The sequence below is a fragment of the Staurois parvus genome, unplaced genomic scaffold, assembly GCF_062004578.1.
Source record: "Staurois parvus isolate SC_StPar_1 unplaced genomic scaffold, SC_StPar_1.0 ptg000195l, whole genome shotgun sequence".
Lineage (NCBI taxonomy): Eukaryota > Metazoa > Chordata > Amphibia > Anura > Ranidae > Staurois > Staurois parvus.
Genome location: NW_028317991.1, coordinates 3,189,229 through 3,215,194, shown reverse-complemented (window position 1 = coordinate 3,215,194; position 25,966 = coordinate 3,189,229). Strand labels below are relative to the sequence as shown.

General features: G+C 44.0%; 1 protein-coding gene across 1 annotated transcript in view; it reads left to right on the top strand.

Annotated features, from left to right (window-relative positions):
- The window catches only part of DSCAM (DS cell adhesion molecule), a 765,341-nt gene that overhangs the window by 260,222 nt on the left and 479,153 nt on the right, over positions 1-25,966 (top strand). The window contains exon 4 of the mRNA XM_089677896.1: positions 22,440-22,586. Coding sequence (XP_089534022.1) covers positions 22,440-22,586 — 147 coding nt within the window. The remainder of the gene's footprint in view (positions 1-22,439; positions 22,587-25,966) is intronic.

Genomic DNA, 25,966 nt, shown 5'->3' with positions numbered 1-25,966 from the left:
CCCCCCCCTCCAAACAAAATATAACTCGACACTGAGCTAATCCTTGCCAACTTTAGTGTGGAGACTGACTGGGGAGCTGGGAGGAAGCGATGTTGAACGCAACATGGCTTGTGTTGCACCTCATTGGCTGGATACCTCTTCTTCATGGATTGGCTGAAGTTAGCAGGAGGTGACTTCATCTCCAGCTAACATCATCCAATCCTGTCTGACAGTGACACCAGGACCCAGAAGGGACGTTTTACTCGTTGTACAGGAAGGTGTGATCAGTGAACAGATGTTCGCAGATCTCCTTCCATTCTATGGGTGGCACCCACCGTGCAGATCCTTGGTCCACTGATGGGAGTGCAGAGCCTGGGAAGCTTGGCAGGGCACATGGGGGCTGTGGAAGTAATCTGGATGCTTCACAGCTATTGGATCATTTCCAACTGACAGTCGGCCTATCAAACTTACACACACTCAATTAGATGCTTCATGTTAGTTCTTATTTACAGTTTTCACACTCTTACTGTCCCCCAACCACTCCCCATTATCCTGCAAAGATACTGCCACCGTAGTACGGCAGCGGGGGGGGGGGTTACACAACACCATGCCACTATTGCCATACTACGGTGGCAGTGCCTTTGCAGCATTGTAGCACCCTCTCAGTTTAGCTAGGGGGAGATAGATCCTCATGGTTATACAGGAGCTGAGTAGCAACTCAGGTGTAATAGCCAGAGGGGTCAAACTGGTGTCAGGGCTGAGAGGCTCTGAAAGCCAGCCCCTCTGGAATTTTCCCCTGCTTTGAGTTTTTTGTAGAAAGGTCAGTGGGTGGATCTGAGGATTGGCTGACTGCACTCTCGAGGGACCTCAACCAATCCCCAACAGAAGGCTTGGCAAGGGGCTGGGACTCCCTTAAATGTGTTTGAGCCTGCTCAGTAGCAGGAGTGTGGAGTGGAGAGTCGAGAGGAAGAGGTGAGGCTGTGAGGAAGGAGGTTGCCAGGAAGCCTAGTGGGATGGGGCGTGCCTGCAAGCCTGGAGCTGGAGAGAATGAGAACTTGGAACTCACTGGCTCCCCTAATGAGGACCACCTGTAGGGCAGGGAGTGAGAGGCCCAGCTGATTGGCCTGTTAGCAGCAGCCAACTCACAACCAGTACAGGAGAGGATCTGAGTGAGTACACCTGCACCCCCTGGGCAGATAGGGGAAGGAGCAGTCTGGTGGGAAACCAGATTAGCCCCTTACTAGTTACTGTTCACCCATTTAAAGGGACAGGAAGCAGATCCCCTGCTCAGGAAAACCTCCGGATTGCTGGGAGAAGAGGAGATTTTCATCTAGGGTCTGGGGTGGTACATCAAGGAGATGGTGGCTAGCTCTCCAACAGAAATTTTGTTGCAGAAGTGAAGCTTGTGAATAGTTCTAGGAAGTCTGTCCTCAGTTGTCGGTTCCCTTGGGCATCCTATAACCCCCCCCCCTATCCCAGTTCTAAATCCCCTCAATAAACAACAAAACAAAAGACCAAGGACTGATTTCTGACTTTGAATGCAACCTTGTTTGAAGAATGAAGATTGCCTGGCTGTACAGGACTGTAGGAGGACCGAAATCTCTTAGCAACCCCCAAGGGGGTTGCGCTACAGCATAATGGGGAGTAGTTGGGGGATGATAAAAGTGTGGCTCAAACACAAGTGTAAATCTGAACAGGAAGCATCTCACTGTGCTTATGTGATTGTCATCATTATCATGATGATGTTCACACAGTACAGAAGGTGCTGTATCTCTGTCTGTATACAGCACACGGCTTTGTCTCTGTCTGTGCCTCAGAAAACAGAAATTGTGAACTGGGTTCCCATTGCTGCCTGTGCCCTTGGCTACCTCGCTGGGCTACAGCCTTGCCTTCCACTCTCCTGAGTGGAGGAAGGGATATTCACTTTGCCAGTGAAAGGCTGTGAGCAGCCACGGCCGGCCACCACTGATCACCATTGCAAAACACAGCATGGCTTTAGCCGCCTGTGCCCAAAATTAAAGAAGAATCCCTCTCTGCTTCTCGCCCCCTGGGCCCCTCTGCTGTACTGATGGGGCCCGAGGAAAATATAATGTTACAACAGGGCCGGCTGTACTGCCCTATCAGCGTCCCTGACCGTTGCTGCCCCTAAGCAGCAGTGCACCTTAGTCAGCTGCCTACATTGCCAGCCCTGGCTTTTCCATATACGGAACACCGATGGTTTATCAGAATTCTAACAAGAAGAGCTGTCTGCAGCCTAGAGAAATGAAGAAGATCCCGATACAGACAGATGTTTCTGTTCTGAGTGAAATCATCACAGCGGCTCCCATAATTAAATCTTTCCAGTCACACGAGCACGTTATTGTATGTCATTAGTTTTCCTAATACAGTTTTACCTATTATCGCCTCTGTTTTGTGAGCTCACATCTGTCAGAGAGGAGCAGCTTTTCCAGCTCGGTTGTTTGCTTACTGATTTACGCCTAACAGCCCGAGGCGGTTGTGTTAACATTTATAAACGGCACATTCCAGCCAGCCAGTCAGCCAGGGATATTCACACAGGTGCTTCCGTGGAACGCCAAACACAAATGATGTTCAGAACGCGGCTTTGCGAGTCATTGGTTTATTATTAGCATCTCTGTGGGGACTCCTTATCAAAGATTTATTTTATAGACTGAGGTAGTTTGTGAAGATCATTACAGCTCATCTGTAAACACCAGAAGAAATGGAAAGTTTCTGGGCCTCATCTGCCAAAGCTGGGACACAAGTGAGGCTGTTGGCCAAAGCAACCAATCAGGTTTCATTTTTCATTGCCTGGGAGCATGGACCAAGGACTCTGACTGGTTGTTATGATCATCAGGACTTGGTTTTTGCGTTTGTTTAATTTTTTTCATAAAATGGCTCATTCCGATCATCATTTACGCCTTAACATTATGACCATTCACCTAATATTGGGTAGGTCCCTGTTTGCCACCATAACAGCCCCGACCCATGGACGCGTGTACTCCAGTAGGCAAAGTATGACACTGCCTCCACCGGCTTGCCTTCTTCCCATATTGCATCCTGTTGTCATCTCTTTCTCCGGTAAACAACACACACACCTGGCCATCCACATGATAGAAAAGAAAATATGATTCATCAGACCAGGCCAGCTTCTTCCATTGCTCTGTGGTCTAGTTCTGATGCTCACTTGCCCACTGTTGGTGCTTTTGGCTGTGGACACGGGTCAGCATGGGCACCCTGTCCGGTCTGCAGCTAGGCACCCCCGTATGCAACAAACTGTAATGCATTGTGTATTCTGATACCTTTCTATAGGAACCATCATTAACATTTTCAGCAATCTGAGCTACAGCAGATCTTCTATTGAATCGGGCCAACCTTTGCTCCCCACATGCATCAATGAGACTTGACCACTCATAACCACATTGTCGGTTCTCTCTCCTTGGACCACTTTTGGTTGGCCCTGACCACTGCAGACCAGGAACATCCCACAAGAGCTGCAGTTTTGGAGTTGCTCGGACCTAGTCATCTAGCCGTTACAATTTGGCCCTTGTCAGAGTCGCTCATATCCTTACGACTGCCCATTTTTTTCTGCTTTCAATAAATCACCTTCAGGGACAACATGTTCACTTGCTGCCTAATATATCACATGGACTGTCAGATGTCACTGTAACGAGATAATCAATGTTATTCAGCTTTGCTGTCAGTAGTCAGAATGGTTAATCAGTTTATATGTCAATGCACGGGCTACAGGGTAGGCTAATGAGGCACTAGCCATTGTGATATGGCATGTAGGTGTAGACAGGGGTGGACTGACCATTTGGAAACTCGGGCACTGCCCGAGGGCCCGGGGTCAGTAAGGGGCCCCATGAGATGCCCCTGATACCTTTTTCATAGGCTTTTTTGAGTTTGGGCAAGGACACAGGGGCCCCATGATCCCCTATTGCCGGGGCGCCCCATGAGTTGTCAGTCTGCCCCTGGGTGTAGACATGCCTATTCACCATAACTAGAAAGTGGAGATTATCAAGGGGCTTTGCTGCTCCACGTCACAGTGTAAAGAGGATTTTGTGTCACCCAAGGTTCTCACCCATGCCAGTTGAAGGACTCCAGGATGCATGTTTCATACTGAAGAAACTTACTTTACGTTTCAATTTTCTCCAGGGTTGACAAGAACTGGTTCTGGTCCTTCTAGAGTATTGGGTGAAATGAAGCTTCCAGCCCTAGGCCCACATGTTTATCACTAATGGACATGTGAGCATCAGAACTGCACCATGAAGCAATGGAGGAAGGTGGCCTGGTCTGATAAATCACATTTTTTTTAACTCATGTGGATGGCCAGGTGTGTGTGCGTCGCTTACCTAGGGAATAGATGGCACCGGGATGCAGTATAGGAAGAAGGCAACCTGGGAGATACCACAGCATACCTTCAGTGTTCTAGTGGAGTTCATGCTTCGATGGGTCAGAGCTGTTTTGGCAGCAAAAAGGGGACCTACTCAATATTCTGTGAGTGGTCAAAAATTATGGCTGCTCTGTGTAGAAAAGGGATGGGGTATGCTTATGGTTATTCAAATAGTGTCTATGAGAAAGTCGCTGTTTTCATAGCTGCTTCAGTATGGCTCTGGGTGGAACTGTGCTCGGCCTTTTGTTTACATCCAGCAGTGCAAGTCCCATAGTCCTGGCCGTGCCTGCTCATTAAACGATTAGTTCACCTTTACAAAAAACTTGCCTATGCAGACAAGGGGTATTTGGAGATAAAAACAAACTGGGCAGCTCTGACTATAGTTGAGTAATGCTCTTGCTATAAGTGTAGGCCATTTACATACCTCCTGACTTGGAATACTCCCAGGAGGTTGCTAAGTGAGGCCTAGTCATTACTATTCACCTCCACCATCACAGCAGTGAGCTTTTTCTCAGATTCAAACCCCCTCAAATGCTATTTCTTTCCATGAATGTAGTAGTTCTGAGCTCTGGGTTTGAGAGTTCAATCCTAAGACTCCTTGCACACGGGGCATTCTAATAACTCTGGTAATGATAGCTGTGTAAAGTCACGTTAAAAACGGGAGTTTTTAAGTGTTTTTTAGCATTTTTGCATTAGCATTTAGCAGCGGTTTACCACATTTTTTTCCCGTTTGTATTTTTTAGTGTTTTTTTTTTATCATTTCTTTTTTTTTCTCCAAAAAGTCCAAAATGCTGCTTTGTTGGGTTTTACCTCGTTTTGCCACATTTTTCAGTGTTAGGCTACGTTCACACTAGCCTTGTGTGCAGGCGGCAGAGAGGCGTTTGGGAAGCGTTTTTACCGCTTCCCAAACGCCTCTGCCAATTCTGCACATTACAGCACATGGTGCTGTTCTAACGGGAGCGTTTGCGTTGCGTCGCGTTGCGTCGCGGCAAAACGGACGCCTCTGGTCGAGTCAGGAGGCTTTGAAGCCTCCTATTCTCGTCTATGGTGCCGCTCCGCAAACGCCTGGCCAGCGTTTGCGGTGCGGTTGCGACGCGTTTGCGGGGCGTTTGCGGAGCGGTAACACCACTCAAACTGTATTATAGGCGTTTGTGGGGCGTTATTAACGCTCGGCAAACGCCTAGCAACCGCCACTAAACCGCGCATGCGGCGTTTGCCGAGTGTTTGCCGAGCGTTAATAACGCCCCACAAACACCGGACCAACGCTTGCCAAACGCTATAGGGGCGTTTGGCAAGCGTTGGTAAAACAGCCAAGTGTGAACGAGCCCTTAGAGCGGTTTTACAGCTAAAAAAACTCCTCTAGAAACCCACTAGTCCTGGTTTTTTTTCCAGCCAAAAAACGCTGATTAAAGCCTATGTGTGCATGGACACACAGGATAACATGCTGGGGAGTTTACTGGCTGTAGAAAAAAATGCCAAAAGCCAAAAACAACCGCTGTAAAAACGTCCAGTGTGCATGAGGACTGATGGTGGAGGTGGCAGGAATGACTAGGCCTCACATATCAACATCTTGGTAGTACTCCAGTCAGGCATCATTAGGTATGTAAATGGCCTACACCTGTAGCAAGGGCATCATTCAAATTTAGTCAAAGCTGCACAGTTTCTTTTTATCTACAGACACCCCTTATCTGCATTTTGTGGTAAAGGTGAACTATGGTTTTGATTTACTAAAGGCAAATAGACTGTGCACTTTGCAAAGTGTAGATGAGAAGAAAGGAAGTCCGCGTGGATGCCCTCCAAACAATCCACTTTATTGAACCAGGATAAAACTAACACAGATAGTGGAAATACAGGAGGGGACACTGGCAGGTAAACGCGTTTCACGCTAAAGACAGCGCTTGGAGCAGTTGCTCCAGAGTTCAGTAAATGAGCGAGAACTCTGCTGACTCCCATCATCCAGTGCAAGCAAAAATTCTGTATTTTTTTTTTATTTTCCTAGTACGTGATTGTATATTCTGTGCAAAGTGAAGCTTTCCCAATTTCCTAAGCTCTGGAGCAGGGGCGGACTGACCATTTGGAAACTCGGGCACTGCCCTAGGGCCCGGGGTCAGTAAGGGGCCCCATGAGATGCCCCTGGTACCTTTTTCATAGGCTTTTTTTGAGTTTGGGCAAGGACACAGGGGCCCCATGATACCCTATTGCCTGGGGGCCCCATGAGTTGTCAGTCCACCCCTGCTCTGGAGCAACTGCACTTGAAGAATGCAACTGCACTTTACAAAGCGCACAGTCTATTTGCCTTTAGTAAATCAACCCCTATGCATTTAGAGCATTTTATAGGCCTGCAGACAATCAGAGACCATATTATAGAAGTCTGTGGGACTTTAATGTACAGGTGCGGCGAGGACAGTGAAAACACTGGATGTAAACAATAGTGGAAATGTGGACTTTCGATCAAGGTAAGAAGGGGGCAAAAAAAAAAAGAACTTTGTTTTAAAGTGGACTTATTCTTCAGCCTGGGTTCACACTGATGCAGTGCGGAATTTGTAGCGGCTTCTGTGCGAATTCCGCACCGCATCACAATTGCACCCCATTCGTGCAAACCGCTGCGGGTGTGTATGTTAACACCCCAAAAGCGGTTTGCAAAACGCGGTGATAAGTGTAGAATCGTATCACATGGGTGTGAATACCCATGCGATCTGATTCTAGTGCGGACCAAAAAAGGGTCCTGCACATTTTTGGTGCGCATGCGGTGTGATTTGAGGCATAGAAAATGTATGGTTCAAATTGCATTGCACAGAATTCACATGTGATTTGCACAGGAATGTGGTGCGGTTCCTGTGCGAATCACATGCAATATTCTGCACTGCATCAGTGTGAAGGGAGGCGCAATGCATACACTTAGGGGTTATTTACTAAAACTGCACGCTGCAAAAGCTGGTGCAGCTGTGCCTAGAAACCAATCAGCTTCCAGTTTTATTGTCAACGCCAACCCTAGGTTCACACCTAAGCGTTTTCTGCACCATTTTGCAGAAACGCAGTACAGTCCATTTAACATGATTTCCTCTGGGACAGGTTCATATCTCCGCATTTTCACCCTGTGCACTTTTTGGAAAGGGTCTGGGGCTTCTTTGAATGCAAAACGTTGCATTTTTGGTTCTATAGGCTTCAATGGGAACGTTGCAGAAAAGCATGTATTGCGTTTATGCTGCGTTTTTGCCGTGTTTTTGATGCATTTTACGTTTAAAATCTGCCTGGCAACAAGAAAAAAGAAAAAAAAAACCCACAAAATGCATCAAAAACACAAGTGCAAAAATGCTACAATGCAATGCAGAAACGCATCAAACACAACACAACCTGCATAGGTGTGAACCTAGACTCAATTGAACAAGCTGAAGTTAGAAGCTGATTGGCTACCATGCACAGCTGCACCAGATTCTGAGTGCTCCAGTTTTAGTAAATCTCCCCCAAGGTGTAAAAAAAGGAAAACAATATGACTCCTTTAAAAAAAAAAAAAAAAGCTAAATACTGTGCATGACATTCTATGCATTCTGTGTAGGCTCCGAATTCGCACCGATCGATCGATGTTCCTATTTAAATGTAATGGTCGTTAATTGGTGTAAAGAAGGACCTCGCCGACAGTGGACTGTGAATACGGTGAAATCCTTGAAGCGCTTTTCCCGGCATCCGGGAGCACACAGGCTCAATTAGCAAGACAATGGAACAAGGAGAAAGTGGCGTTTTCAAAGGTGACTGTTGCTAGGCAACAGAGAGAGACCTTAGAGCGCACCCATCTCCGCCAGGGGGGCTTAACACTTCATCCTTCCTCCTCTTCAGAATTTTCCTTGTATACGCGCGTCTCTCTGATATCACAAAGGTAACGTGCGTTCAATAGATGTCTGAGTAGGAGGAGAATTAAATGAAATCTGAGCAAATATTTTGGGTGACTCATTTGAAGCAGACAAAAGGGAAGAAATTCTTTAATTGAACCTGTCATCTCCTATAAATAAATCCATTATTGGGTGAATGAAGACAAAGCTGTCATGGGGGGGAAACGCATGGGCTGCCATTGCCTGCTTTCTTCTGAAAATGCTAGCTGTCTGGCTGTCATGCTGATCCTCTGGGTTCAATGGATCACCGACAGCAGGGCAGTACAAAAGAATGGTGTTTGAAGGTATCTGTGCATTGTAAAACATGATATTTTTAGGGCCAGACAACAGAAACGCAGTCTGGATGCGTTGCGGATGCTTTCCTGTCAGGGGCGGACTGACCTTTCAAGCACTCGAACACTGCCTGAGGGCCCGGGGTCAGTAGGGGGCCCCATGAGATGCCCCTGGTACCTTTTTCATAGGCTTTTTTGAGTTTGGGTAAGGACACAGGGGCCCCATGATCCCCTATTGCCCGGGGGGCCCCATGAGTTGTCAGTCCGCCCGTTTCCTGCACACATGTTGATGCATTTTTGCTGCGTTCTGGTGCATTTTTGATGCATTTTAAATTTTTTCCCTTTTTTTTCCTGTTTTGTATTTTTTGTGCTGTAGTGCGTTTTTGATGTGTCCTGCCACATTTCAGTACAGTTCTGTGCAGAAAAAAATGCAGCATGGTCTACTTTTTTTTCTGCACTGGAGTGCACTGTAACTGACTGCACTTGTGTGAGCTATGCCATTGGAACCCACGTTATCTACTGTCCATATATTTTTGATGCAGAAAAAGAAAAAAAACCGCACCATCTAGTGTGTACTGGCCCTTTAAAGCACATATTGATTGCGTTTTCCTCGCTGGTCACTTGGGAAAAATGGACACATAACTCAAAAAAAAAAAAAAACACGCATTGCAATTTTGGTGCACTACTATTGACTATAATGGAAGGTGCGATTTTGGTGCATTTTTCACAAGACGCACTGAAGAAGTTACAAGCAGGATTTTGCAGAAACCTTGCTCACTGTATAAAAATGCAGTGCACAGATGTGTTAGACAGAGGCAACCACCCCGATCTATAACTGGCAGGGCGATGCACAGCCAGGGGCGGACTGACAACTCATGGGGCCCCTGTGTCCTCACCCACACTCAAACCACACCCAAAAAAGCCTATGAAGGGTACTAAGTGCATCTCATGGGGCCCCCTACTGAACCTGGGCCCTCAGGCAATGCCCGAGCGGCCAAATGGTCAGTCCGCCCCTGTGCACAGCATAAACAAACAAAAGATTTCCCAGCATACTTAACGACCAGTCTGCAAAACAACCGAATTAGTCTTGTCTAACAGTTTAAAAACAGTGTTTTGTTTGCACATGTTTGCAAATATATGCATAAGCCGCAGTGCCCTTGCTACCTCTCTTACGCATATATTTGCAAATGTGTGTAAACAAAACCCTCTGTTTTTAAAACAAACTGATAGATGTGGCTAATTCGGTTGTTTTGCAGACTGGTCGGTAAGTGTGCAGGGAAATCTTTTCTTTGTTTGTTTAGGCTGTGCATCGCCCTTTCATGTGCGCCTTGTTGCATAGACCAGTTATAGATTTGGGTGGTGGCCAATTTCTTGTACAGTTGGTTGAATTGGGTGCAGGGACGCAAGGACGCATGGGATGCCTTTGCTGTCATTGTTCTCTAGCTGGGCATCACGTGTGTCCCTGTTCCTTTAACCTCCCTTATTATTTCAGATTTTTGGTGCTGAAAGTGGTACCATTATTTAGCATGGAAATTTGGCGTTTTATATTGTAGGCTGTAATTCTTAGGAATAACTCACTGAAATCTGTCCGAACAAGAGTCTAGTAAACATCCCGGGTAGGATAAAATTTGAAACACGAAATCATAAATTATAATTTAATAAATAATCATAAAAAATAATATAATAAATTTAATTCAATAATATAATCAAACCAAAAACACTGAAATTTGAAATATAGCGCCAAGTTCGCACATGACTGAGCAAAGTCGCAAAATCGTTTTCAGTGTCTGATGAGGAATTTCCCCCACGAATCATTATCACTCAATTCTGCAAGTGGTTCTGATTTACTATCGCTGTTCTCTAGCCGGTCTAAAACTGCTTTTGACCTTAAGGGACGCTTTTTGGACGCCATGGACGTTTCTCAGTTTCCAGGCAGAAAGAACAGTAATAATGCAGGCAGGGCGCAGGACAAAGCACTCGGGACAAAATGTATGTGAAATGGTTTCATACAGTAATGTTTTACTATGTGATTTTAGTGATTTTTGTGAATGTCATTTTCAAATTGCCCACCGTTCCGTACCCCGTACGTCCCGATGCTCGCAGAGGACAGAACCCAGATGACAGATGCCGGCATCCGCCAGATTACATTGCCGGGGACACTGCAGGGGGGACATCGCGGGAGCTCAGGACAAGGTAAGTGACCGAGGGATCGCAGAGCAGTGCCGCATGGTAAGCCCGAGTGTAGCTTGGGGTTACCATTTGTGGTTCTGAAACTTTACCCCGAGCTACACTCGGGAATACCGCCAGGGAGGTTAAGGAGGAGTGGGCAACCTCCAGGTACACCTGCCCCTAATCTATCCATTCTTATATGTGCTCCTACTCTGAAGAATCTGGAAATTTAGAGTAAGGGCTCTTTCAACGTATGTCCGTTTGTCATCTGTCCATTTACGGATGAAAAACAGACATTCATGTATTTCTGCGGACTAGCGGATGTAAATGGATACTCATCCGTTTACATTCGTTAATGTCCTCATCCGTTAACATCTGTTTTTTTCAACTAAAGAAACCCCTATTTTTCTTCTGTAAAAAAAAAACGGAACTGACAAAAATGTAAACGGATGTAAGCGGACATACGGTCCATTTTTTCATCTGTTTTTGCATTGGTAAAGGATGTAAAAAACTGATGTAAAAACGGATGAGAAACCGACGAGAAATTGATGAGAAACTGAAAAGAAACATCAGGCTACCTATGATCTGTCATGTTTAGGTCTGGAAAAATGGAAAAGGATGCATTGATTTTTTTTTTTTTCAGGACCTGTACAAACTCACAGGTAGGAGGATGTGAAAAAACACATAAAAAACACACCCGTGGTTGCATTTTTGAAGTATTTTTTGAGTCACATGTCCTTTTTCACAGGTGCAAATCTCACCAGAAATGTGTCAATGTGTTTTTGCAACAGAGCAGTGTGAGAGTAGCAAATCTCACATGCATACACATACTAAAGCCGACTTAGGCTAGGTTCTCATTGCTGCAATTCAGTTTTGATCCAATTTTTAGTACAAATATGTAGTGCAAGTTGGATGTGGTTTGCATGTTCTATGGGGCCAAAATCACATTGTAATTACACCAAAGTAGTACAGCACACTTTTCAAAAGTCGCGCTGTGTGGAGTTGCATTGATGTGAGTGAGCACCATTTCTGTGCAACTCAAGTTGCATCTGATATTACACTAGTGTGAATGAAGCCTTAGATAGGAGTCAATTAATTTTCCAGCCAGGGGCGCTGCCCGAGGGCCCGGGGTCAGTAGGGGGCCCCATGAAATGCTGCTGGTACCTATTATAGGCTTTTGTGGGTGTGATTTGAATGTGGGCAAGGGCACAGGGGCTCCATGATCCCCTATTGCCCGGGGGCCCCATGAGTTGTCAGTCTGCCCCTGTTTCCAGCAGGTCTCTGGAGTGTGGGGGGAAACCCACGTAAGTACAGGGAGAACATGCAAACTCCTTGCAAAGAGTGTCCTTACTGCAATTGAAACCAAGAGCCCCAGCACTGCAAGGAACACTGCAGATCCCCACCAGTGAGGGCGCAGCGATGGAGTCAGGCCACACTGGTTTGGCCAGCAAAGGTGCAATGCTGTTTGAGCAGGCAAACGTTCACGTGATCCGAGTACTGGAGACTTGCTGCCTTTGATGGGATTTCTAGTGTGACATGGGCCCAAGTACCCCATGAGGAATGGTCAATGGCCTTGTTGCTTCCTTACAAACTGATTTCTTTTTTTTTTGCTTACCTGCAGTTGTGCCGTATTTTTCGGGAGTGACCCAGTATTCTCCTTGCTTGGATTTACACAACATCTTAGAACAAGGGTGGCAGGATCCTTCCTTTGTGTCAATTTACTCTGTTATCAGAATATTTATGATCCTTGTTAGGTACAGCTGCTTAGCAGGAAGGCTTCTCCATTTATTGTAGTGAAGCAATATATTGGAGTGCTATCAATCAACTCTGTTGTTTCTGTAAGTACCTGTGTTAATCTTCAGATCAATTCTGTTCCTGTGGAGATCCTACAATTTCAGACCTGGGCTGTACACAGAGTATTGACTTCTGCCCATTTCAGAACTAAGCCCCCTTCCAATCAACCAATAAATGCCTCAGTGACAATGTCAGGGGGCAGGATTTAGTGCATGGAGGGGCAGGAGGTTAAAGCGGAACTAAACTGTATCTGATCACCACAAACTGAAAATGTTATTTAATCCATTTTTAATGTTTAAATCAAACTCCCCCATCCTTCCATGTCTCCATGATTTATTTTGTTAAGAAATCACTTTGAAAACAACCCCTTAGCATTTCTACCGTGGCCATCTTGAATGAGGGCAGATGATTCATGTAGCATTTACTTCCTGGAAGCCATCTGCCCTTAGCTCAGGTATGCAGGCAGGAGGGTTGTTTAGCTGAGAAAGTGGATCCTCCCCATTCCTCCAGATGAAAGAAAAAAAATGCCTGGCCACCATGCCTGGCCACCGTGGATCAGAATCATGGGTTGTCATGGTGAGGGTCAGATGGCTGCCTTGATCATAGCAGTGACTGATGGTGTGCATCCAGGCCCTAGAGCAGCAATGGGCAAACTACGGCCCGGCGGACCTTTTAGTCCGGCCCGCGGAGCTAGGCTCCCGCTAGGCTCCTCTCACAGTCCACCCTGAAGACCAGTGTAGCATGAAAATCTGTCTCCAATGAGGATCTGTCCCCCTCGACGTATCTGCGCATGTGCCGGAGATCGCCGATCGGCTGCTAATGCCTGAAACTGGCACATGCGCAGATACGTCGAGGGGGACAGATCCTCATAGGAGACAGATTTTCATGCTACACCGGAACGGCGCGGGAATACGGCGAGAGGAACGCGCGGAGCAAAGGTAAATGAATTGACACAGGGGGGACTTGGGGACTTAATATGGGGGATGAATTAATATGGGGAATGAATTACTATAGGGGGGATGAATTACTATATGGGGGATGAATTACTATATGGGGGATGAATTAATATGGGGGATGAATTACTATATGGGGGATGAATTACTATATGGGGGATGAATTACTATGGGGGATGAATTACTATATGGGGGATGAATTACTATGGGGGATGAATTACTATGGGGGATGAATTACTATGTGGGGGATGAATTACTATATGGGGGATGAATTACTATATGGGGGATGAATTACTATGTGGGGGATGAATTACTATGGGGGATGAATTAATATGGGGAATGAATTACTATAGGGGGGATGAATTACTATATGGGGGATGAATTACTATGGGGGATGAATTACTATGGGGGATGAATTACTATATGGGGGATGAATTACTATATGGGGGATGAATTACTATGGGGGATGAATTACTATATGGGGGATGAATTACTATATGGGGGATGAATTACTATAGGGGATGAATTACTATAGGGGATGAATTACTATATGGGGGATGAATTACTGTGGGGGATGAATTACTATGTGGGGGATGAATTACTATGTGGGGGATGAATTACTATATGGGGGATGAATTACTATGGGGGATGAATTACTATATGGGGGATGAATTACTATGTGGGGGATGAATTACTATGTGGGGGATGAATTACTATGGGGGATGAATTACTATATGGGGGATGAATTACTATGTGGGGGATGAATTACTATGGGGGATGAATTACTATATGGGGGATGAATTACTATGGGGGATGAATTACTATATGGGGGATGAATTACTATGGGGGATGAAATACTATGGGGGATGGATTACTATATGGGGGATGAATTACTATGGGGGATGAATTACTATGGGGGATGAATTACTATATGGGGGATGAATTACTATATGGGGGATGAATTGCTATAGGGGATGAATTACTATATGGGGGATGAATTACTATATGGGGGATTAATTACTATGCTTACTATGGGGGAATATTACTATACTTACTATGGATGACACATACACATCATTCATCTACTCTTGGTCCGGCCCCCGGGTCCAATATATGAACCCATTGCGGCCCTCAAGTTAAAAAGTTTGCCCACCCCTGCCCTAGAGTGTAATTGGTTGTTATGGCGATTGTGCATGCCCGGACAATGGCAACTCATGACACTGGTCCAGGGCAAACTGTGTCCCATGCTTGCGGCACCCCAGAGAAACCCAGATGGCACCCCAGGGTGAGAAACTGTACCCTAAATTACATAAGTGTTCACTATCCAGTCATATCTAAAGGATTTAGCCATCCTCATCCAATTCTTTTTTTGGTTGCCTGCCACCAAGAAAGAGTCTTGGGTGGACCAGTCTGCGTAAGTATTGGCAACTTAACTCACACTGGTTGTTTGTTACAAAGTCCCAACCCAAATGTGCAGTCAGCTGTATGTCATCAAACACATCTCACTTCTTGGAAAACAGCTCTACAGTTGAGTGAAATGTATTATTTTCTACTGCAGGTTTGGGTTGATATTAGTGATTTTTACAGAGTACTTGCCCCTTCTTGACCTGTAATTATTGGTGTGCTGCTATGCCCTGCAGGTTTTCCAACCAGTGAAAATTTTCTGAACATGGGCACCGGACTGCTTTGCTCAACAATAAGCAGGTCATTCCCTTCCTCCAAGGATAAGACACAAAATAACAAGCAATAAGGGCCAGATTAACCATCCCATCTAGCCAATCCTGGTTAATTATTCACAACAGCCTCCGTGCACTTGTCAAAGCCATTACTGGGGCTTTCAGCCGGAAGACTTGGTTGCTATGAAACAGCCCAGAGTCATTATTAGTGGGCCAGTGGCTAGTAAGAATCGGTTACTGTCCTTTAAATCTCACTTTAACATGACAACATGAACAGAAAAAAAATACACTTGCCTTTGAAGTAAATGAATGCACAGTTTAGCTCCCCTATGGAACCACAAGATAAACGTAAAATTTGTGTAAGAGATAAAATTTATATAAGAAATAATTATTATGTTTTAAGAGTTTTGTTATACTTTGCTGAGTATGTTAAAAGAGCTTGGACAAACAAGGTCCAAAAAGGAATCCACTGCATGGATATTATTCAGATGGTAGAAGCTGAAAGGGTGCATTATTTTTGAAAAATTGAAAAATTAGTTAAGGTAATGGGGTTGATTTACTAAAGCTGGAGAATGCAAAATCTAGTGCAGCTCTGCATTTAAACCAATCAGTTGTATTGCCAAAGCTTTCATTGAACTAGAAAAGCTACAATTTCTGGGGAAATTGTGTGAAGTGTTCTTGCCTCCACCAGTAGTCTACAACTGGAGTGGGTGGAGTAACTGGGTGGAGTGGCTTGTCGCTCTGCTGCCTGCTCACACACCTGGGTTCCTATGGCAACTCACTCTACAGCAAGTGCAGAGAAGAGCGTTTAAAAACAAACTGCTCCAACTTGCTCACTTCACTGGCGGTTGCCATCTTCAAACGGTTGTAGTGTAAAAATTATAAATCCTACACCAAAGAGCTTTATATTGTGAGAATCACAAGACCCAGACCTACATTTTGATGCATAGTATGTCTCTGAAATATTAAAAATGAAGGCATAGTCGCAGTTTAGATATTGCCCTTCAAATTTGAAGTGGCTTGAGTGGAGTTTCAATGAATGTCAATGGTCGGCGTGAGTTGCAAACAAATGGTCATATTGTGAAAACTATCAGGACTATGGCTTAGCCGTGGACATTTTTAGTGGCAGCAGGGATAGCTGAATGTGTTGATATAAGATTTGTGTAGGTGGGCTTGAAAATGAGGGAGTGATGGCAGTTTAGAAATCATGTCCTGATTTTTCAGCTCACTCTTACTTTTGTCAGCTCCCACTCTAGTTTTGAACATTCTGCCATTCATTCCTATGGGACCAATTTCACCACAAAAATGCCGATATTTTGTGAACCATTCGGCCAAACATTCCACAAAGTAATAGCACACCAATTGGGAACAATCCGCACGTTTCAGTATATTACTGTCTAATTAGTGTAAAAACTATGGGAGGAGTTAGGGCGGTAAATTTGGCTATAATAAGAAGAATATATATGTGAGATAACAGGAAGTGGTCTTGCCATGCAAGAACACTTAACAAGCTGAAGCTAGAAGCTGATTTGCTATCATACACAGCTGCACCAGATTTTGTACTCTCTAGTTGTAGTAAATCAACCCAACTTGACTTTGCAGGAGCACTTTTCATCATTGATCCCTTCCCCCGTACTCTGGGGAGCAATAAGCAATTTGCCCAGTATGGCCATTTAAAAAAACACAATAGTTGGATACATTGAAGTTGCCTAACGTACACTGGCCACTACAAGTTTTAGAAAAATATTTACAGGCTCACTATAATCTAAGGGCCCATTGGTACTACTTTCTTAGATGGACCGAAACATAATATCCCAGAGGTGTTATATTGGATTTAGGTCAGGCAAATGTGGGGGCTATTCAATGGTATCAATTCCTTCATCCTCCAGGAACTGCCTGCATACTCTCACCACATGAGGCTGGGCATTGTCGTGCACCAGGAGGAACCCAGGACCCACTGCACCAACGTAGGGTCTGACAATGGGTCCAAGGATTTCATCCTGATACCTAATGTCCCTAGTGTCCCTCCCCAGACCATCACTGACCCACCACCAAAATAGTCATGCTGAACGATGTTACAGGCAGCATAACATTCTCCACGGCTTCTTCAGACTCTTTCACGCCTGTCACATGTGCTCAGGGTGAACCTGCAGTGATCTGTGAAAAGCACAGGGCGCCAGTGGTGGACCTGCCAATTCTGGCGTTCAATGGCAAATACCAATCGAGCTCTATGGTGCCGGGCAGTGAGCACAGGGCCCACTAGAGGATGTCTGGCCCTCGGGTCACCCTAATGAAGTCTGTTTCTGATTGTTTGGTCAGAGACATTCACACCAGTGGCCTGCTTGAGGTCATTTTGTAGGGCTCTGGCAGTGCTCATCCTTTTCCTCCTTACACAAAGGAGCAGATACCGGTCCTGCTGATGGGTTAAGGACCTTCTATGGCCCTGTCCAGCTCTCCTAGAGTAATTGCCTGTCTCCTGGAATCTCCTCAATGCTCTTGAGACTGTGCTGGGCAACACAGAAAAGCTTCTGGCAATGGCACGTATTGATGTGCTATCCTGGAGGAGTTGGACTGCCTGTGCAACCTCTGTAGGGACCAGGTATCACCTCATGCTACCAGTAGGGATACTGATCCTAGCCAAATGCAAAACTAGTGAAAAACATTCAGAAAAGAAGAGCAGAGAAAAATAGTCTGTGGCCTCCACTTGTAAAACCATTCCTGTTTTGGGGGTTGTCTCATTGTTGCCCATCTAGTGCACCTGTTGTTAATTTCATTAACACCAAAGCAGCTGAAACTGATTAACAACCCCCTCTGCTACTTAACTGACCAGATCAAAATTATCAAGGAGTTTATTGATATGATGCTTCATTGTACTATGATTAAAAAGTGTTTCTTTTATTTTGGGAGCAGTGTAGTTTAAATTCTTTTTGTAAAACTCCAAACAATGACATGTCTCTTTTAGGTTGCAGACCCCAATACAGTTCCATAGGTGGTTTGTAAGAAACATTTGATATTATGCCTTGCCTTACATGTCTTCTGTAAAAAAGGGCACTCACTCCTTGTAGTTCTGCTACTCCCCTTCCTGGGATAGGGAGGGAAGGAACTAACTTTCAAGGCCTTCTTCTGAACCTTAACATTCCTACTGGAGCTCTCCCTCTCTCTTGGGGTAATGGTGGGGAACCTGGGGCACCCTTCCCTCCCCCCATAGGGAGAAAAGGGAGAACACGGCAGTTCGGTGTTGCTCTTCCCCTTGTTCTGCTCTCATACATGATATCTGCCTATCACTCTCAAAACTCTATCTGGCTCGTATATGGCCAATATACTGTATATATAAATGCTGCTTTCTCCATGAACTTCACACTCTGCTTCAACAAGATGGCTGCCTCCACTGTGGGTCATAAAGAGCCTCAACATTTTCCTACTGAATGCACATATATCATTTACTGTACATTCCCAAAGTGTCCACATTGTGTGTATGCAGATTGTACCTCAAGGTGCAAAATTAAACTTGATTTATGATCCAGACGCTTCATGTATTTGTCATTAAACACATTATTTCAGTCCTTCCTCTGGGGTATGTTGTTAATAATAGATGTCTGTTGTTGGTCTGTATGCAGTATCTATCTGGAAAGGTTGTAATATCTGCACAGGCCCCCAGAAACAATGTAACTCGATATATCAATAACAAGACGCCAGGCGCAATTTCTTTACAAATGACAAAAGTATGGAGCTGACACCTTAAAAAGGCGGAAGAAAAATATGATTTTGCATCTACAGAGCAAGAATGGTTTTATTAAATGTACTGGGAGAATAGAGTGTATACTGAGATTGGTGCAGCAAAGATAAAATGCTAGTGTTATGTTGAACAATACTAAATGCTGGTGTGTGCTGTAAATTTATCACTGGGGATGTAATGTAAGGGGCATTCTACCCCACTGACCACCAATGTAAGGGGCATTCTACCCCACTGACCACCAATGTAAGGGACATTCTTTCTACTGACCACCAATGTAAGGGGCATTCTTTCTACTGAACACCAATGTAGGGGGCATTCTTTGCTGCCATTGTAAGGGGAATTCTTCCCACTGACTACCAATGTAAAGGGCATTCTTCTCACTGACCACCAATGTAAGGGGCATTCTTCCCACTGATCACCAATGTAAGGGGCATTCTTCCCACTGACCACCAATGTAAGGGGCATTCTTCCCACTGACCACCAATGTAAGGGGCATTCTACTCACTGGCCACCAATGTAAGGGGCATTCTTCCCACTGACCACCAATGTAAGGGGCATTCTTCCCACTGACCACCAATGTAAGGGGCATTCTTCCCACTGACCACCAATGTAAGGGGCATTCTACTCACTGGCCACCAATGTAAGGGGCATTCTTCCCACTGACCACCAATGTAAGGGTCATTCTTCCCACTGACCACCAGTGTAAGGTCCATTCTTCTCACTGACCGCCAACGTAAGGTGCATTCTTCTCACTGACCGTCAATGTAAGGGGCGGTCTTCCCACTAACCACCAATGTAAGGGGCAATCTTCCTACTGACCACCATTGTAAGGGTTGTTCTTTCCACTGACCACCAATCTAAAGGGCATTCTTCCCCACTGAACGCCAATGTAAAGGGCATTCTTCTCCACTGACCCCCAATGTAAGGAACAATGTAACTCGATATATCAATAACAAGACGCCAGGCGCAATTTCTTTACAAATGACAAAAGTATGGAGCTGACACGTTAAAAAGGCGGAAGAAAAATATGATTTTGCATCTACAGAGCAGGAATGGTTTTAGTAATTGTACTGGGAGAATAGAGTGTATACTGAGATTGGTGCAGCAAAGATAAAATGCTAGTGTTATGTTGAACAATACTAAATGCTGGTGTGTGCTGTAAATTTATCACTGGGGATATTAGCATAGTGTATATAAAGGCTTTTTTTTTTTTTTTTTAGTTGTTGATCAAGTATAAAAGGATTGGACCAGATATCTGTGGAACCCTAGGGCTCTGCTGGCCATGCACTGTTAGATCTCTTTCATTCAGCCCAGAGGCTAAACAATTCAGATGGACAAATCTCCTTGCTGGACCACCAGCAACTGTCAGAACACCCAAACCGCAATTTCATCTGATTGGATGTAGCCACTGCTTGACCGAAAATTTTCCAACAAAAAAATCAACAAAAGTTGACTGAATGATCTTCTTTTGTCGAACAGAGTAGGGCCAATCACTGAGTGAATTTTGGCTGGTTTATCAGGAGTGCTTACTCCCCTGACATTGGGTGCTGCTTCTCTTTCCAATAAAGACTCAATAAAGAAGACGCTGTGCCCTGGGACCCTGATAAAGCACTGACCTGTAAGATTCTACTCCATGTTGGGATGATCTGTTGACACAGAGTGCGTAGAAGGAAGCCTTCCCTTTTGGACATTCCTTGTATGTTCCTCTTGGGTGGGGGAGGTATTGGATGGAGAAACTCACAATTTGGACCCTACATTTTAGGTTTAGTAAGGCTGACTAGGTAGAATATACGTTGTTTATATATCCACTACTGTTAACCTGATGAAGAACAAATTCAAAATGCTTTGGGACTTTCACATGTCTACTATTACTATGGAGCCCTATGACTTAATACGAGAAACCCTCTTGTATGCATGTGATAAATGATGTAGCAGCAGTCTGATGTTTATGTGTAACCCCCTAATGACAACATCTCCATGTCAGCTGAAGGTTGGATGATTTTGGTTATGTTTTTATATGCTGTTTAAAAAAAAGCTTTGTTGATTGTATACAGAATATCACAAATATTATGTATGGACATTGGTTATTTTCTAGGGGTGTTGTAGTAGTCCCTCTCACTGCATAGCATGTTTTTGTTTCTTAGTTCCAATTGTGATGATGACACAATCCGTAAATGAATACTCCTTCATTCAAAGGAAATTTACTCAGTGTATGTCCAGCTTTCCTCCATAGGTTGCAAGAGGTTCTTTGAGCAATGAACAATTTCTACCTCTCATATAACTGCTAAAATCAATGGATAGTTTTAGCTATTTGTAGGTAGGGAATTCTTCCCACTAACCTCCAATGTAAGGGGCATTCTTCCCACTAATCACCAATGTAAGGGGCATTCTTCCGCACTGACCACCAATGTAAGGGGCATTCTACCCCACTGACCACCAATGTAAGGGGCATTCTTTCTACTGACCACCAATGTAGGGGGCATTCTTTGCTGCCATTGTAAGGGGAATTCTTCCCACTGACCACCAATGTAAGGGGCATTCTTCCCACTGACCACCAATGTAAGGGGCATTCTTCCCACTGACCACCAGTGTAAGGTCCATTCTTCTCACTGACCGCCAAAGTAAGGTACATTCTTCTCACTGACCGTCAATGTAAAGGGCGGTCTTCCCACTAACCACCAATGTAAAGGGCATTCTTCTCCACTGACCATCAATGTAAGGAGCATTCTTCTCAATGATCGCAAATGTAAAGGGAATTCTTCCCCACTGACCATCACTTTTATACACTGTGCTGTAGATCTAGTAATAGCAGGGGTTCCCTGGGACCGGAAAGTTATTACAAATGTTCCTCCATTGAGAAAGCCTGGGTTAGATAATTTGTTAAGGTTTTATCGCAGTATGTATCCCCTCTAAATCTATTTACTCTCATATTTGTCTTGGTGACCATTGCCACCAAGACACAATGTGAAGGGAGATCCAAACATTTTAAGCTATCACCAGAGCAAGAAGTGAGGGAAAATCCTCTAATAAGAATGGCTCATAGTACTCCAGGACTGAGGAGTGCTCACACATCATTATGTGGGTGCTGTCAGTCTTGAAGAATGCCCCCCTCCCCCCGACTACAACCACCAAAAGAAGAAGAGGAAGTTCTCAGACTGCCAAGAAGGCAGCAGGGAAAACCATTATGAATATAGGTTTAAAAAAATGTACATATTCTATTGGGGTACTTTCAAGGTTTGGGGGGCAGGGTTACATGCCTGGAGTTGCACTTTAAGGGAAATCTGTACTTATAGAAATATGGAAATCCTTCCTGCTGACCTCTCTTTCCATAAATTCCAGTGGCCTGACTGTCACATTGTATCATGGCAGAGGTTTAAACCTTTTTTCTCTATCCAAATCCAAATAAATTTTTGACTGGAGTTTGGCTTTAACATACTTTTAAAAAATGTATAAAAATGCCACTCGTTATATTAGGTTTTTAAACCTGACAGGTTTGCTGATCAGATGTCAGTTGCAAAATATATGCCTTAAGGGAGGTGAGAAATTCTGTAAGTAATCCTTCTGTTCTGTTTCTTTGCAGGATCTAGATTTCTCATTACATCATCGGGAGCCTTGTATATTACAGATGTACAGAATGAAGATGGATTAAATAATTATCGATGTACAACACGGCACAAATATACAGGAGACACACGGCAGAGTAACAGCGCCAGACTGACTGTATCAGGTACAGGAATTCTTTACTATTGTCTATGGCAACCTAAACCCAAACGACCCCAACAAGTGTTCTACCCACAGCCTTCTATAGTCACACCACCTAATACGTTTCTGAATGTTAGTATTGCTGACTATATTGGATCTATTTATAAAAAAAAGCTTGCTTTGTGATAGTCTCATCATTCAAACTTTATGAAAAATAACCATGGGGGGTTATTTACTAAAACTGCATGATGCAAAATCTGGAGCAGCTCTACATAGAAACCAATCAGCTTCCAGGGTTTATTGTATGAATTATTTTTTGTATGAATATTCATGTGAAGACCAGCCAGATTTAACGACAGGGTCACTTTAATGATAAATAGAAGGAACATATACGGGTCTATTTACAAAAAAAAATTGTTTTGCAAATATATGCTCATTCGCACAAGCATAACAATTAATACTCTTAATGTCTGTAATATGTGTGTAATGTCAGTTTCTTTGTTGCCATTCTCCAGGCAAATGTAACATTCCCTAAAATCTGATCCTAAGAGAAAAATAGCCATAAGAACATTTGCCATAAGGCCCCTTTCACACAGAACGGATTCTGTTCTGATCAGCAGGGCATCAGCTCACAGATTTCCTGCTGATTGGAGCAGTGCTGGCGGATGACAGATCTGTGCCCATGCAGTTTCTGCAGAGTTGGGCAGTCGGGAGTAAACGGACTCCGCTTTCCATTTACACCCGACTACCCTCTGATCCGATCTGCTTAATCAAAAAGGGATGGGTCTCCTTCCATTTTTTTTTAGTGGACCAGATTGGACCCTGAAGTAGGCAGGTGTTTTATCATGTTACGTGATAGTTTACGTTTTTGGGGTTTTATTTCAAGATGTGCAAAGAGAGATCACACAAACACTTATACTGTATGTATAACATTTCATTAAGTATTGACAAATACATATATCAAATGTATTAATATTAGAAAATGGAACAAGAATACTTAAATATAGATGCCTTTTCACCAAGGAGTCCCGCCTGCTTCTATTGCAGCTTGGCACAGATGATCAAAACCAGGCACGTGCCTTTAAGCAGCTCTGAGACAAGACTGACTATTCCAAGTTTTGGCTGTAGTATATACAGGACTAGTGTGTAAATAACAACCAAAATATAACTCAGTATACATTCATGAAAGGCTTAGTAATGATATTCCTTTAGTATTAGGTCAGTTAACCCCCCTGGCGGTACTCCTGAGTGTAACTCGGGGTAAAGTTTCAGTACCAAAAGCGGTAACCCCGAGCTACACTCGGGAATACCTTGCAGCGCTGCTCCGGGATCTGTTCTTCTCTTACCTTGTCTTTCGCTCCTGCGGTGTTCCTCCTGCAGTGTCCCCTGTAATGTCCTCTGGCCGATGCCGGCATCTGTCTTCTGGGTTCCGTTCCCTGCAACGTCGGGACGTACAGGGACAGAACGGCAGGAAATTTGAAAATGACAAAAAGTGACATTCACTAAATACACTAAAATCACATAGTAAAACATTACTGTATCAAACCATTTCACATACATTTTGTCCCGAGTGCTTTGTCCGGCGCCCTGCCTGCATTTTTACTGTTCTTTCTGCCTGGAAACTGAGAAACGTCCATGGCGACCAAAAAGCGTCCCTTTAGGTCAAAAGCAGTTTTAGACCGGCTATAAAACAGAGATAGTAAATTAGAACCACTTGCAGAATTGAGTGATAATGATTCGTGGGGAAATTCGTCATCAGACACTGAAAACGATTTTGTGACTTTGCTCAGGGATGTGCAAACTTGGCGCTATATTTAAAAATTTTTTTGGTTTGATTATATTATTGAATTAAATTTATTATTATTATATTATTTTTTATAAATTAAATTATAATTTATGATTTCGTGTTTCAAATTTTAACATACCTGAGATGTTTACTAGACTCTTGTTTGGACAGATTTCAGTGAGTTATTCCTAAAATTTACAGGCCTACAATCAAAAAATACATATTTCCGTGCAAAAAAATGTACCGCTTTGAGCACAGAAATATGGACATAATCAGACCGCTAGGGAGGTTAAGGTAAAGCCATACATGTCCTTGTGTGGCCCCTTAACCAGGTTTGGAGGCATTCTTATACATTAGTGAGCCACAGTCAAGGAAATATGAATTTCTCCATCAGTAGGTGTAAACGGGCACATGTCAGTTTACACCCACCTGTCACCCTGTACAGGTGAATGGACCTTTCGATCAGGTCTACCTGAAAAATTGACAGGCGGACCTGATGGGATTGCCCGTGTGAAAGAGTTGAAGAATATTCACCAGTAAAGAAAATAGCCTAACACCATAGGCTAAGAACATTCAACCAGAAGGGGATATAATGTGAGGGAGACCTTAGCACTGTGTACATAGTCTATGGAGATTCCTGTGCTAATTACCAAATTAATGGGTGTTCGGCCGAGAGCACCCCCAACTGCAGCTGAAATTAAACTTTTAGCAGCTGTATTACTAACGCTACTGAGTCTTCATGCACACTTGACGATTTTACAGCAGCTGTTTTTGGCTTTTGGCATTTTTTTCTACAGCCAGTAAGCCCCCCAGTATGTTTTCCAATGTGTCCATGCACACATAGACTGTAATCAATGTTTTTTGGCTGGGACGTTTTTTGGCTGGAAAAAACCCCAGGACTAGTGGGTTTCTAGAGGAGTTTTTTCACTGTAAAACTGCTCCAAAGCTGAAAAACACAGCAAAACGTGGTAAAATGCCGCAAAAATATATTTTTTGGCTAACAAAAAGCTAAAAAATGCAAATGTGAAAAAATGTAGGAAAACGTTGCTAATCGCGGCAAAACGCAGCTAAACGCTAATGCAAAAACGCTAAAAAGAGCTGAAAAACTCACGTTTTTAACGTGACTTTACACAGCTAACATTACCAGCATTCTCAAAATGTCCCGTGTGCATGAGGGGTTAATGTGACCGCTTCCTGCTCAGGGCTCCAGGTAAGATTATTTTCTCTACTGGCGAATGTTTAACTCTTGTGATTGAATGTTCTTATGGCTGTTTTTTCTTAGGATCGAATCTTATGGAATGGCACATTTGCCCAGTGAAAGCCAACAAAGAAACTGACATTTCAAGCATATTACCAAATGTTAAGGGTATTATTTGTTACGTTTGTGCAAATGTATTATTTATTACAGGTACTTGTATAGCACCATCATTTTACGCAGCGCTTTACATATATATTGTACATTCACATCAGTCCCTAAACCTCAAGGGGCGTACAATCTAAGGTCCCCAACTCACATTCATACTAGGGCCAATTTAGACAGGATCCAATTCACCTACCAGCATGTCTTTGGAGTGTGAGAGGAAACCGGAGTACCCTGAGGAAACCCACACAGGCACAGG